At 36.4% G+C, this 15,362-nt stretch overlaps 1 protein-coding gene across 5 annotated transcripts in view; it reads right to left on the bottom strand.

Moving 5' to 3' along the window:
* Positions 1-414: 414 nt before the first annotated feature.
* The window catches only part of LOC149787943 (non-structural maintenance of chromosomes element 3 homolog), a 28,288-nt gene continuing 13,340 nt past the window's right edge, over positions 415-15,362 (bottom strand). For 2 of the 5 annotated variants that reach the window (XM_089974209.1, XM_089974207.1), the window contains exons 6-9: positions 14,239-14,328; positions 6,380-6,422; positions 4,470-4,647; positions 1,501-1,653 (exon numbers count right to left, since the gene is read on the bottom strand). In XM_089974209.1, the coding sequence (XP_089830335.1) occupies positions 1,552-1,653; positions 4,470-4,647; positions 6,380-6,422; positions 14,239-14,328 (413 nt within the window). In that variant the 3' untranslated portion in view covers positions 1,501-1,551. Of the gene's footprint in view, positions 1,471-1,500; positions 1,654-4,469; positions 4,648-6,379; positions 6,423-14,238; positions 14,329-15,362 lie in introns of those variants that run through there. The other 3 variants (XM_089974208.1, XM_089974211.1, XM_089974210.1) reach the window with 3 other exon arrangements.

Raw genomic sequence — 15,362 nt, 5'->3', positions numbered from 1 at the left:
TTTGCTCTCATACACACACAGACTAAAATAAATTATACTTTTTAGCGCCAAATACCTATAGACTGGTTCTGTACTAAATAAGAATTAGAAGAAGAATCTGCGAGTAAGGATTAAAAATTAGAAAATCAGTCTGTTCTCTCCTCACTAAGCCCATACAGCTGCTATAAATAGAATATGAGGTCAAAAGTTTGAAGGTAGAACCACCACGTTTCTTGGTAATAGGAGAGTTGCTATAAATATAACATAATACTATTAGGAAAGTGCATGCAAGCCCATGGACAAACGTACTCTTATATTGTAGTTACATAGAAGCCATCTTTTCTAAAATACAGTCTGTGGGATTAATGGAATGTTAATAGAAAAGAGAAAACAAATATTTTTTTTTTTTGGAAGGTTGATATACTGAAAAAGCATAATCCATATATGTTTATGCATAATTTAGTGAAAAAAAGCGTAATGATTACGTCAAAAGCGAAATGGTTGGCATGTATGTTGTACAAGCAAGTTCAGAATATTTTAATTAAACAAAAAGAAACTGGGTTCCTTGGCTTGCATTCTCACCTCAGAAGTAATCACACTTATGGTGACAATCAAACAAAATAAGTAAAGTTTTTTGTTGAGAAAGCTGAAATTTACTCTTAGCACAAGGTTTAAAATAAATGTGGACTGGATATGAATGACATTTTCTCTTAGTTAAATTCAAATAAAAGTTATATTAATAAAAACTAGAAATGTAAGTCTCTAAATATTGCCAAAATGTATAATGAATATGATCCTGAAATTTACAAGATTTCCACTTATTTATGTGTACAGTCATGTTTAATGAATTTTTAGTGGTTTAAATTTGTTCAATTATTGTTTTCCCATCTTAATAATTGCCTATCTTTTTTTATTATGAAAAACAAAAAATAAAGCTGTCAGAAGACAGCAAAAATCACATGTTCATATACTGAACTAAATATAAATGGTGTATGTTTGCCAGCAGCCATACCAAAACACTGAGAGTGAACCATAAGCTTTTCTGGACTCTGTGCAAGCTAAAACGCCCCAAAACATAGAAAATTTATGTGGTACCTAGCATATCAGTCATGCTAAAATGTTTTTTTTTTTAACCCTGCTGTGACCCTGACCTATAAGTCTGGTGCCTAATATAATATTCATGTAGCAACAATAGAGATGTGAAAATATTTTTAAAAATATCTTTTTATCCCATTAAAACATTGCACAGCTGATTGCAGAGTACTGACTTAAAAATCCAGCTGGAGATCAGTACAGTCCTTAAATGTGGTTCACAACAATTCCAGTAATATATCAAGAAACAGGTTGGACAGTCTTCCTTCACTCCAAAACTTTCAAAATGATGCACTTGATCTAATTGACCTGTTCCACATCATCCTGTCTCCCCTCCGAGCGAAGAACATCTTGCCACTGTAGAGTCCACTGTCTTGGCTCCATGTCATTATTGTAAATCTGCCATAAAATTGTGTTAAGTTTTTATTACACTGTATTTATTACTTACTATTTCATAAAAGTGGCATCACACAAACTTTTTTATGCCAGAAATGAAGTATTGTGCTCTCTCTTTATAAAACTGTTGAAGTAGTCATTAAAGTGAATGGCATTACTTTGTTCCCAGAAGGCTATATTATAACACTGAAGGAAAAGAAAATCATGTGTGAAATGAAGAACTATAATGTGAAATCATTAAATATTAAGGAGATATTTAGTTAATCCAACTGGACAAAAAGAAAGGAAATACAATTTCAGAACTGCAAAAGAGCAGCTATACTTTCTTATGCCAAAAATATATGTACCGTTCAAGCAAGTACTTTCAAATATCATAAAGTCATCTTTTTCAATTGATGAAAAAGGAATGAAGTTCTGGAACTACATAAAAGAGTTGCAATACTGACTCTATATAATAATTACTGCATATATTTGCTTATAAGTCAACATTTTTTAAACAGAAAAGTTGATTCATGCATAGTGGGTATCATCTTTTAAACATGATATATACAAAATCGATATATCATAGGGGGAATATTGGAAACTATCGATGTTTGCAGTACTTACGGATACTGTCAGTTTTGTTTTAATGTCATATTTTCCATCAAGAAATGCAAACATTTTATGCATTGTGTTCATCAGCTTCATGATGGTATTCATTACATAATGCTTGTATCTACATCCAAATTTTAATAATTTTAAAACACTGGGGGTATTTACTAGCAATCATACTGCTTCCATTTGTGAGTATTAACAATCCATATTTGCACTGTATATTTATACAATGGTTGTATTCGATACAATAAAAGCTTTGATTTGATTTACTTTTCCTTTTTTGTAAGCCAGATAAAATTCCCAAGTGATATTTTCTAAGTAATCTGCTATTGCACAATGGCCACATAAGCCATTAGCATTTAAAGACAACCCTCTTGATTTTAGATGATAATCTATTAATCAAGCCACAAATCTGATACTTGTTCAGTGCCAACAACCCTCTGTGAACATCTGACTTTAATCTCTCAGCTGAAAAAGGCACTGTCCTATCTGTTGTCCCAGCTGACAGCCTCTGGTCAAGCCAAGAATCTGATACTTCTTTAGTGTCAAATAACAGAACTCCTTGTGATCATGCCACAACCAAAAGTTGCTCATTTGCATCATTAAATAGATTTCACAAACTATAATGATCAAAGTGTCACTTACAGTGCCAAAGCTGAGTCTCCATGAAAGCAACCTGCAGATGACACATACATGCCATTCCTGAGAGGTACAAACATAATTATTGCTATTATAAGTGGCAAAAAGTGTAATTTGGGTGTAATAAATGTAATTTATATAGCACATGCCAGATTTACAGCATGTATGTAAAAGATAAATTTTTATGACTAATCTGATCTGACATGTTTTGAAGTTTGAAAAGATCCATCTGCTCTAATATTTTCCATCATATAACTGCCACAGCTCGTACTATAAAGCATTTCACTTAACATCTGGCTCCATTTTCTTTAAAAATATAGACTGGTTCACTAATTAACTAGCTCATCAATGAAATGCATCTGTTAGGCCAAGTTCACTTTTGAAGAAACCAGTCAGTTTTCTTGGAAATGGGTCATATACAGTTGATATAATTTTGCAAACAAGGAAAGTACTCTAATGTTTGTCTTATGCACCTGTCACCTTTTTAAGAACATTCTCAAATTTTTATTAGTGGAAGTAAAGAGATGATAATAAAATGAAATTAGGATTATTTATTGCTTTTTTTTCCTTTTTTTTTAAAATGTAGCATAAAAGAGTAAACCACATGAAGTCTTGCGGAAGATGTAATTTGTTGAAAAAAGCATAATGATTATGCCAAAAGCATAATGGTTGGCATGTATGATGACAACACAGATGAAGAATCAGAGTTGGGTGATGTTTCTGATGACCAGATGATGGAAGAGTTGAAACCTTTATGAGGATGAATTCATTTTTTTATTATTATTTTTTAACCAAATGACACTAGACAGTGATCTTTATCAGACTTTTTCAGTCACAAAAGTGTGGGCTCGACTTTCAGTGCTCATTTGTATGATGTTTGGAATTAACATAGTATGGTATATTGAGAATCAGATCACACTACTTTTATACCAGTATGTGTGTGACCTATAACAGAATTCATATATTTATCATACACATAGATTTAAAGTGTCAAGCATTAGGGATTTCTATGGACTGTATTATATAACTATAGACAAAATATAAGTTGTCAGTTTATTTGTGACATATTCCACTCAATAATATATTTTTTATTTATTTTACACTCATTCAGTCTTTCTTTTTCCAATCTATCTACCAATTTTACCAGTCTTACTCATTTCTTTGTCTGAAGTGCAACTCACTCACTGATGATAATTCACCCCTTACTGATGGATTGACGTGAAAAATACACCCTGATCTGACAGGAGGGTCAATGAGAAATTAAGTAAAGGTGAGAGTCTTAGACCGCTTGGCCACCTGGTGCCCTATTAACTGAAATAACACACATTGGTCTGATGGCACATCCAAGAAGAAAAGGAAGTAATTAGGATATGGGCCATTACACAGGTGTCAGACTGGAACCAAGTTCTTTCTCGGTTCAAGAACCTTCCATCCTAATAGGAGGAAGAAATCAAATATGACCATGTACAATCTGTAGTTCAGACATGGGACTTTGAATCATAGACGACAATTAATGCAATGTTGGTAATGTATTACTGCTATTACAAAAGAGGATCAGAGATAGTAAGTAATGCACCACTGGTAATACTTTTACTGCTATTAAAATAGCTTGCCTAATGTCTCCATGTATTTACACGAAAGAGAGGAAGTCTGAAAAGTTTACAACTAAAGACTGGTTATGTAAAATATCCTTCCTTTATATAGGCAATGAAAAATGTGGATTCCACCTAATTGAAAAAGTGTAATGGCTGTAGCCTATGTTAACTTACCTGACAGACAAACGTAAGAACTTTCCTCTTGGTAGTTTCATGTTTTGCCCGCTGCCCCCATTTAAACTCATTCACAGGAGGATCTGTGTTGGTCTGTCGTACTATCTCAATGTAGCCTTGCCTCACAAACTCTTGTGTAATTAACTTCTTTACATCTCCAAAAACCTCATGATGATGACTGCAAATTTGTAAGACTATATGTACACAAGATCAATTAAACTAAACTAATGAATTTAACTAAACCACCATCATCTGATTACGTTTAGTTCACAATACAGTCATAATTTAAAATGTCAATAATATCAGACAAATGAAAATGTTATAGAATTTACTATTGATAATGATGACATTAAATTATGTTCCATCATTTATTTTCAGAATAACTGAAGGAGTTTGCACAGAAAGCAATTTAAGCCAACATAGGTTATTGCAGTGATTCAAAGCACTCCATGAGTTGAGGAAGGAAAGAATCTGCACCAAAGAAGAACAAGACTACCATGAACAGCACATTACACACATGCCCCATACTGAGAAGTCCTCAGAGAAAGAAAATTACACACATGCCACGTATTCAAAAGTCCTCAGAGAAAGAAAATTACACACATGCCACATATTCAGACATCCTCAGAGTAAGTACTGGAAGGGAATGGTTGACTTAGGAGATTAATGGCCAAAGGATCTCACTGATCTTGACCTTCGGTCAAGGTATATGGTCTTGAACTAAACAAAATATGCAGAAACTATTATCTTCTTATTAGATTTACCATGACTGTGATGTCTGACCTTTAGACCCCAGAATCTAAACCTTTAGTTATTACCCTAAGTCTGGTCAGAGAATGTTTCTCTAGAACTAAAGTTACACTACAAAACTCATTTTTCTTTTCTGTGCCACAATGTCCTTGATCTTTTGACCCCACAATTAATAAAAATGCCTCTTCCACAACTTAAGTGCAAAGTTATCCACATACCTTTTGGTCATGGTACTAAAGTTATTAAGCAAAAAAAGGTTCATTCAAAGTGATCTTGACCTTTGACCTTTTGGCCCCCAAATCAATATGCTTCTTTCTAATAAAATGTTGATGCTATCCACAAACTCTGGAGATGGTATTTGGTTGATAACGGCAACTGCAGAAACAATATATCTTTTTTCTGTCAGTAAGCCTGGAGTTTTATATAAAATCAAGACATTTCCCTTACAAGGCATTCTTAAAGTTTGGTTCAGACCTAATGTTTTTATTTGGAAATATTTTTTCTGCTTTAAACCAGTGACCATTACAATTTACCTTTTTACCCTAAAAACGACAATCCACTAAGTCTGGTACAGATAACACTCCATTCAGTCAATAGATGTGTTCCTGGGTTTATGGCATGAATCAAAAGTAATGTAAAGGCACATATGTGAGTTGCACATGAATCACAGCACATGGTGCTAGTGATGGCGTAAAGATGAGCACAGTGGTGCAAATTCAAAATTATTTCCTCAGTATAAATGGAAGTAGAAGTGCTTAATTCGAGCATCTCCTGCATCTGAAGATGGAGGAGGACTCAACATAATATACAGAAACAACTGGTCTTTTCTCAGCTGCAGGGTCTTTAACATTGGGACCCCAAAATAAATGGGTTTCTTCCTTATGCCAAGTGCAAGTTGTCTTCAGAGATTGGTAACTGAAAGAAGGTGAACTGAAGATAATAACTCATAGTTATTATGATGAAACTAAATTGCTTACAGACAGCTTGATAAACACCAGACCATATGCTCCTTCTGTTGGGTGAATAAAAAGGAGAAATTAGAAGGCTACTGTTCAGTTGCTATATTTTTCACTTGAAATTAGAGACAAAACAGATTACAGGGATAAGCCATGTCTATAAATATAGAAAAGATGTTTTGAATCAAGTAAAATGTAACTCACTCCTGTTCAATTCCAAACTTCTTTAGAGTGTGCCAGATCTGAGCTGAAATTAAAAAAATGTATGTGTAAAAATCACAGTAATTTATGTCTCCTGCTTTTCATTGGCAATATGAGGTGAAGTGTTGTAGAATAAAGTTCTAAGTGACAATGGTAATTATAGGATAAGAGCTGAGCAGGATAATGATAACAGTGTTCTCCCTAAGCATTTTACAGGCTTAAAATGTCTATCAAGAGACCCATGTCACCTAACAGCCAAACGCAAAAGACAATTTGGTGCTTTTTGTAGAAATTTATGTAAGTTATGAAAATAGCTGTTTCAAGGTTTCTGTTTTTACCAATATGAATAATAAATACAAATAAATATAAGTTTTGGATATAAAGATGAAAGACCTTTAGACTAAGGTTTGTTTTGACAGATTTGGTCAAATTCTGTTAAGTACATAGAAATTTAAAGTTTTTTTAGTGCAGCAGCAGCTATATTTTACCAAACCTGGAGTATCTTGTTATATCAAGATATAACACCAACACATGGGGAAACTACTGGCAAGATTTCTCACACACCCACATTCATCAAGCCAAGACTCAAACTAACACAAACAGAGATGAGGTGTGTTGGTAATCTGTAAAGGCAAGTACCTTAGGCTATTAAGCCACCCTGGGCCCTGCATAATAGATTTTATATTATAGGGGTTGGGAGGCAGTGAAACCATACATTTGATCTGGATGTATCCATACCAGGGCTGTCGGACTAGTAACTTTCATAATGTTAATAGTCTGATGGGCTAGTAAGTTTCGGTTATCAATAGTCAGCATTTGTTTATGCATTCCCTAATAAAGACTTGACTTAGTCTTAGCAGATGTTCTGTAGGATCAAAGCAGTGGCCATTGTAAACAGTCATAAAATATTAGCATGAGAAGATGAAGTCAATTTCTGCCTCGGAAAGGTGCGTTTCTATAACATGAATCCATCCGATGTTGTGCATTTCACTTAACAGCACAAATTATGGTCCCGTCATTAACAACGGAAGTTTGGTTTGATCCTAATTAATCTGATAACGAATTAAATGAAAACAAAATGACATGGTATCACACTTTATTCACTTGACCACATTAACAAACTATAAAGCGGTATACCACACAAAAGAACATGGCAAAAACTATTCAAAGAAATTAGTTTGCACGTTTTTTAAGATTTTTTTTTGCTCGCTACCCAAACGCTCCACCAGTCACAAACAGGAAACCACATATTTTACATTTCCATCGAAATAAATAAGAATTAGATCAATTTATTACAACTACATTATTGACACATCCTTTCCATACAACTACTTTTTCTATGATGATAAGAATATCTTTTATTTTTTTCCCTTACAAGAATGAATACACGTGGAGATATCCAAGCAGAATGCCGTACATTTGTTGGGAATTAAAATCTCTGAGCATGGGCATCTAAGATTTGAAAATTTTCCACCTTATTATTAATTTCAACAATACATTGAGGTTTGATTAATTAGGAACAATTACCAAACTTACAAACTTATGATACCGTAATTGGAGCTGTTAAATACAACGTGCCGAGTGTTAGAAGGCTTCGTTTAATGGGAACACACATTTTCCACGCTGAAACTAACACAGTCTTCTGATGCTAATATTTTATAATAGTGTTTACAATAGCCACTGCCTTGATCATGCAGAACATCCGCTGAAGTTAAGTCTTTCCTAGGGACAGGCCATTTAATTGGGGGAGGGGGGGAAGACACGTGTTTTGAAACATGTTTTTTGCTTTGACTTTCTTGTATAAAGAACACTGTGACATTCCTTTTTGTGCTTTAAATAATACACGTCAGCTATACTATAACATTTTGTATTTCAAAACAAGACACAATTCCCTCCTTATAAGACAGGCAAAATGTGGCATTTGATAGAAGGTGTTCTGCCACCGGAAAAAAGCAAAAGTTGAATGAGAATGATGAATAATTTTTATGATAGGGAAAAGTGTAATGGAAAATTTCAGAAGAAATGGGCAAAAGATGGAATGGCTGAATTATGACGAGGAAATGAACATTATGTGGTGTAACTGCTGTATGCAATTCGCAAACACAAACACACAGAAAACATCCAGTTTTGTTGCAGGTTGTTCTAACTTTAAAATTGAATCGGTAAACGTACATGAAAGCTGTGTGACATTGTGTTGTGAACAGGACTAGTAAAGACTTGGCAGGACTAGTAAATTTCTCAATATACTAGTCCTTCTGGCTACAGTGGTCCCCCTCTTGAACGGCCCCCCTGACCAGCGGCCACCTGCTCCTTACGGCCAGAATCCGTTGGCACTGACGAGTTTGTGTTCAAAAGTACCCCTCGCGAAAGGCCACCCGGCTAATGCGACCAGCAGCCAGCATATTAGTGCAATAATATAAAATGTACCCCTCACAAGCGACTGCATTTTATTTGAATATGTATCCAGAACCAGTATTTTATTCATAACGTGTGTTCAGTAATCCGATTTCTGTTTCCCGATGTCAGGTTTTCGTTACTGAAAGAAGTGTTGAGTAAAGTACATGTACCACTAAGGTTAATATTATATCATTTACGCCTCACGAGAAGCCAAATTTATTCCATAAAAACCGAGAGAGACTCAAATTTTAATCCATACAAACGGGTAAGTACTTGTAATCCAATTAGCCTTACTGCAGTGTTATCATAAGATGTCCGGTTTAGTCACTCTGATAATTGTTAAGATTACAATTATTGAACAGTAGTAACAGCTGAGAAGTGGCAGTATCGATGTACAATACCCAAGTCAGCAGGAAAATGGTTTGATAGCCTTTATGGCTTCCCTTAGTAAGTTGTTGAGCTTGTTCACTTTGATAATTAGTGGCTATTACTACTGACAATAATTGTCAAAATTACAAATCCTAACTACCGTGAGGTCAAATCTGTGTGATGTTAATGGTACATATCGAAGCCGTTTTGGCTTCTCTCACTTAGTGTAAAGAAAAGTATAAAAACAATAGGGTACCAGACTGCGACTAAAGAATCATGTGACAAGATCACTTCCTTTAAAAACACACGGCAATTTGTTTAGATGCATACAAAATTGTTTTATCAGTATTGTAGTTGGCAACACGAATAACTTACTGCAAAAAGATCAACATGTCATCGAGGAAAAGAAAAATTCTCAATTTAGAAGAGAAAGTGAAATTAATTCACCTGACTGAAATGGGGGGGAGGATCGAGGATCCTTGCAGAAAACTGATGTCGGAAAGATTCAGATGAACAATATCGTGAAAGATAATGAAACAATTCTGCAGAAGTGGGAAGGTGAAATGGACAGAGAAAGGAAGATTGTTTGAGCCAGAAGACATTTGTATCCTGATTTGAATGACAAGAAAAAGCAACAATTTTGTCAGTTGAATTAGGATGTGATGACTTTACCGCAAGTAACGGATGGTTGCACAGATTTCAAGTGCGACACAATATTAAGTGTTCTGTCCTTAGTGGAGAATCAGTTGATGTTAATAATGAAGTTGTCGAAGATTGGAACAAAAGACTAAACGATATATGCAGGGGATATGACAGCAAGGATATTTTTAATTGTGACGAGACTGGTTTGTGTTTTAGACTGTTACCAACAAAGTGACAGATGACTGGTATTACTCCTGCAAAAGCAGCCTCTGACTTATCAAGACAAAGCCACATAAACTGCAATAAATCTATGAATTATGATAAAATGTCAAGTCTTGTGAGAATGTCTCAGAGTGGTTCCATGTGTGTCTTGGAAAATGGCAAAGATGAACTTGATGATAAGCAAGATGATCACATCTATGAAATGGGTAGAAGAATACCATGAGAATGCCATGAGAATGCAATAACACCTCCAGGAATAAAGAAACTGAATGCATGTATGGCTATGAAAATATGGATGTGCACAAGTGCCACACAAAGAACACTGGTATCACACACGTCCAGAACTCCACACATAATGAATATAGTAACGCAATGAATGACTATGGAAACTGGAATCACAGCAATTACATCACATGGTACAGTAGCGACGAACTGGATCAAAAAACACACACCCAGGATGGAAGAACAGTATCAATATGAGACCTATCTCTGCGAATGTATCTTGTGTAACAATCTGAAGACCATTGGTCCAGAACTTTGATTATATGGTCTTCTAGCCGGGCCGCTGCTGCTGAAGTTGCTGCACCTAGTCCCATCTTCCAGTTGACAAGTCGCATATGATTAAGGAACACACCTCTTGATAACGCTTGATGTGTAGCCGTAATGAAAAGTAGGGCATATAGATTAGGTGATGAACGTCTCCGGAATAGAACAAAAGCAGAGTATGGACATATAGCACGACCCATGGCAAATGACTGAATGGTCACACCCCTGTAGAAAGTTTTTGATGATTTTAACTTTAGGAACGCAGTTTCTAAGTGGAAGTGCACATCGCCCATACAGAGATGAATGGTGGGATCGAAAGAATTCCCCACATCTCAGAAATCCGAAGAAAACAACTATGCAGACAGTCAAAACCAACAAATCTGTGTGTATGTCAAATATTCCTCCTTACAGAATTATACAAATGCTTGTCAGGATATTGTATGTAATAGGCTTGCGCAGCTTTGCAGAAGAACCTCGGGGTCTTTTGATGGCGTGGAGGATGGTGGCAAGATGCGGCATATTATTTCTGTCTGTGGTGAATGGTGATTGCATACCAGCCTGCATATACTTGAACCTAATGCCACAGAGGTGCAATTTTATTGCAGAATGCTTCAAGTTGAGGACTTGTGCAATGTGTCACAAAATAGATTAAGGTGTTCTCCGTAATATCTGGCAAAAATTGCATGTTTGAGGCAAAGCCACACATCAGCATGAAGGTGCTAAAAGCGTTGAATGCTGTGTTGTAAGCAATTTGTGTAGCAGGGCTTAAAGCCTGGTTCCTTAAAAAGTTTACCTCTTTATCCAGGTCCATAAGACCTCCAAGGGTGTGGGACATTTGCAGGGTTGTAGATCTGCATCCAGAGCCAGTGCATGAAATTTCTGAAATTGAAGGCGGGACAAGGCATCAGCTTTATTATTGATAATTCCTGGAATGTGTTTGGCAGAACAATAAAAGTTACAAGAAGCCACACGCCATGTAAGTTTACACATTAATTTCATTATATGCATACATTCTGATCTCCCCTTTTGAAGTATATTCACCATGGCCATATTACCACATGTAAATATTATGTGTTTGCCTGTCCATTCTGCACCCCAAATAATGACAGCCACAACAATAGGATACTCCCTTGAATGCCATAGAGAAATCATCTTCCACAGAAAAAAAGCATTTGAAGATGATCATCAGACCAGGCAGCTGCAAACCAGCAAGTTTTGAAATACCCCCCACATCCTACTCTGGAAGAAGCATCCATGTATAATTCAAAATCACTGATGTAGTGGACTGATTGTCAAAAAACTCAAACTCCATTCCATGAAGCTAAAAGTTGGTGCCACATATATAGTTCCTCTCTGCAATTTCCATCTAAGTGTAAGTAATGATCAAGTTACCTGACTTACACAAACGCATGCCCTGGTAGGATATAACGAGCAGCAAAATTTAAGTGGCCCAGTAACTGAAGCAGTTCTTGCTTGTGGACATCTTGTTTGCAAAGAAAGTGTTTAATGTAGTTCACAATACGCTCCACTTTATCATGCGGTAAACATGCTTGCATTTGCTCCAAGTCCAGAATTATACCCAAATATTTTATAACTGCAGTTGGGCCAATGGTCCTGTTTGGAGCTGTAGGAATCTTCAATCTGTTGATAATTAGTCAACAAACCCATCTTTCTCTCACCACATGCAGAAGGAGGATCTATTGTAAGCAAGTCAACGAGGAGGTGCAAGATGATACCATAATTATGTTTTGCTATCCAACAAATTGCCTGAGATAAGGTATCAAATAAGTTTGGACTTGAATGTGACCCAAAAGGGAGGCAAACACAAATATAATAATGTCCTCACCATTTTACACAGAACAAGTACCATTGTGAAGGTGCAATGGGAATATGACTGAAAGCATCTGATGTCAGTTCTGCACATAATAGCTCCCTCACCATAACTCTGAATAATTCAAATGGCATCATCAATCTTGACATAGCTTAGGGAGCATCTATCATTGTCAATAAGTTCATTGATAATTGTATGCACGTGATAGCTATGGGAAGAGGACAGGTCAACGATAAGTCTCTTCTGTTTTGAATATTTACCTTTTGCGATGCCGATAGGACTGACTCTGTATTCTTGATATGGTGGAGATGGGAAAGGGCCAAGCATGAACCCTTTGGCACATTCCTTTGCCAATAATTGATACACAATATACAGTTGTTTAGAAGCAGAAAGCAAATTTTTGCACACTTTTGTAGGCAAGTGAGTTTTTTGCACCATAGTGTCGAAACATGTTTCAGACCGGAAGACAAATATTTAACGAATTTTCGATCTGGATGATTAAGGAGTTCATGCTGCAATCTATTAATATCAATGGGGGTGGAAGCATGTGGCGAGAAAGAAGGTCAGTGCTGGAAAAACTTTTTTATGGGTTGTTTGAGCAGGCGGCTTCCCCATGCGTTTTGGCCCTGCACTGATTGCAGGTATGTAAGAACTGGCAAGTAGTATGGTGGCAACTGTGTATGGAGTTAAAATTGTTCTTTTCCATCCATCAACTGTTTGGGCTAGCTGTACTTGTCAATATCCATTTTTTTCTGTTGGCTATGTTCAGAACGGGTGCGGCAGTCACGTTTTTAGTGGGCAAAAGTTGGTTGGGTGAGCGACAGAATTGCAGATGTTACATGTCGTTGTTTTTCAGCTTCCAATCAACAGTTGAAGAGTCACCTGATCCCTCATAGCCCAGTTTACTTTGAGTTTGTAGTCATGCAGGGCAATATCATCTTGACTGGAGTAGACATTATGGTAGTCACAGAAAATGTCCCCATAGGCACTTTTTATGTCGGCCTCATATATGTCCAACTCAAGTCTGTTGTGATAAACTGAACAAATGATACGTTTGAATTTTCTGAAAGCTGTTATGAACTCACTTAGACTGAGACGCTTAAGTGATCGGGGATCCTTCTTCCCAGCCTTGTCATCGTAATTTGATAGATCCAAGTCAAAGTGTGGTAGCAAAAGAGTAGTAAGACTGACATGCTTACCCTCGAGAATCTGCTTTCGCTGGCTTTCAGATACCACATCGATTGCTGGTAGTATTTCTGGCAAAACTCTTGGGAACTGCATCAGCTGATCGTGCAACGTTGCAGGCTAGGCTACTGGCACTGATGAGAAATGTGTAGAGCCGCCTAAGAATAACTCCAGAGAAGATGCATGTGGTCGTGTCATGATGTTAGTAATGAAATTATTTAGGTCAGTGATAGAACACTGAATGCAGTGGACTGAGGTCATTATGTTGGCTGGAAATGTGTTTTCAGCAATGGCGGCCATGTTGGAAGTAGTCCCAACTTCTGGAATACGACATTGTACTGCCGTTTCCACTTCAATGAATCCTTCTGCTGCATTAGCATGAGCAATGGTGGCACTACGACGAGTTCGAAGTGGAGTTAGCTGTGGAATGAGGGATGCTGCTTCTTCCGACTGACGTATGCTGGTTTGCGATTGAGGTGGGCTGTTCCTCTCTTGTCTCGATAAACGTTCAGCAGGCTGTGAACTCATGGAAGGTGCATAATCCATGTATAGCTGTCTCGAGGCATGCCTTGGGATAACAGCAGACACCTTAATGCCTATAGATTCTAGTTTACACTTTAAATAGAGACTAGTCTAGTTGAAAGGATTGTCCAAGGTGATTGGGACTGACCTCTGTCTTGAACAGCATGACACCAATGTTTGTAAACAAAGTAAAGTCCCAGAGGGTCCAATGAATGGCAATTGAACTCCTGATGAAATCCTGGAATAGGAAGATGAAAATAAATGAGAATTATAGATCCGGTAAGGAAAGTACGTGTTGTGAAAGTTAGTAAAAGATGCACACACAAAGAAAATTTGTAACGCACAATTTTTTGGCTGAAATATGCATGCTGTCGCTATCAGCTCCAAACTAGAACAGTTGAAACAAAGAACGCTGCACATGACAACTGGGACTGTTTTGAATAGCTGGCAAATGATGTATTAATACATCTCATGCATATTAATGCAGACTATTTGCAAGAATGGTAGTGAGTGGGTCACCTATTGCTGTGTATAAATTATGCTTAAGTAAGCACTTAGGCAACAAAATAATACACTGGTGGGCAAAAAAGAAATATATGTGTATGTTGGCCTCCTGTTAATAACATCTGCCAAGTTTCAGGACCATTTATCAAAAACTGTCTTACATGTAGCACACACAAGAATTATCAGACATACCACACCTTTCATACCAGCAAGAGTTCTATGAATGTCACATTATATGACAGCCTCATTTTTTCTTTCAGTTTCAGTGAACTTGCCCTTTCAGCTGTTAAGTCTGATATTGATAGGTTTTTATTTACCTCATGCGTAAACAATTCAAAAAATCCAATATTGATAGGGTTCTTATTTACCCCATATGTAAACCATCCACAAAGTCCAATACTGATAGGGTTCTTATTTACCTCATGCGTAAACAATTCAAAAAATCCAATATTGATAGGGTTCTTATTTACCTCATATGTAAACCATTCACAAAGTCCAATACTGATAGGTTCTTATTTACCTCATATGTAAACCATTCACAAAGTCCAATACTGATAGGTTCTTATTTACCTCATATGTAAACCATTCACAAAGTCCAATACTGATAGGTTCTTATTTACCTCATGCGGAAACAATTCAAAAAATCCAATATTGATAGGGTTCTTATTTACCTCATATGTAAACCATTCACAAAATCCTATACTGATAGCGTTCTTATTTACCCCATCAGTAAACCATTCACAAAATCTAATATTGATAGGGTTCTTA

Source organism: Sinohyriopsis cumingii, chromosome 11 (assembly GCF_028554795.1).
Source record: "Sinohyriopsis cumingii isolate HCF-2022 chromosome 11, ASM2855479v2, whole genome shotgun sequence".
NCBI classification, from domain to species: Eukaryota; Metazoa; Mollusca; class Bivalvia; order Unionida; family Unionidae; genus Sinohyriopsis; species Sinohyriopsis cumingii.
Note: the sequence above shows the minus strand (reverse complement) of the source record. Positions and strands in the feature narration are given on the sequence as shown.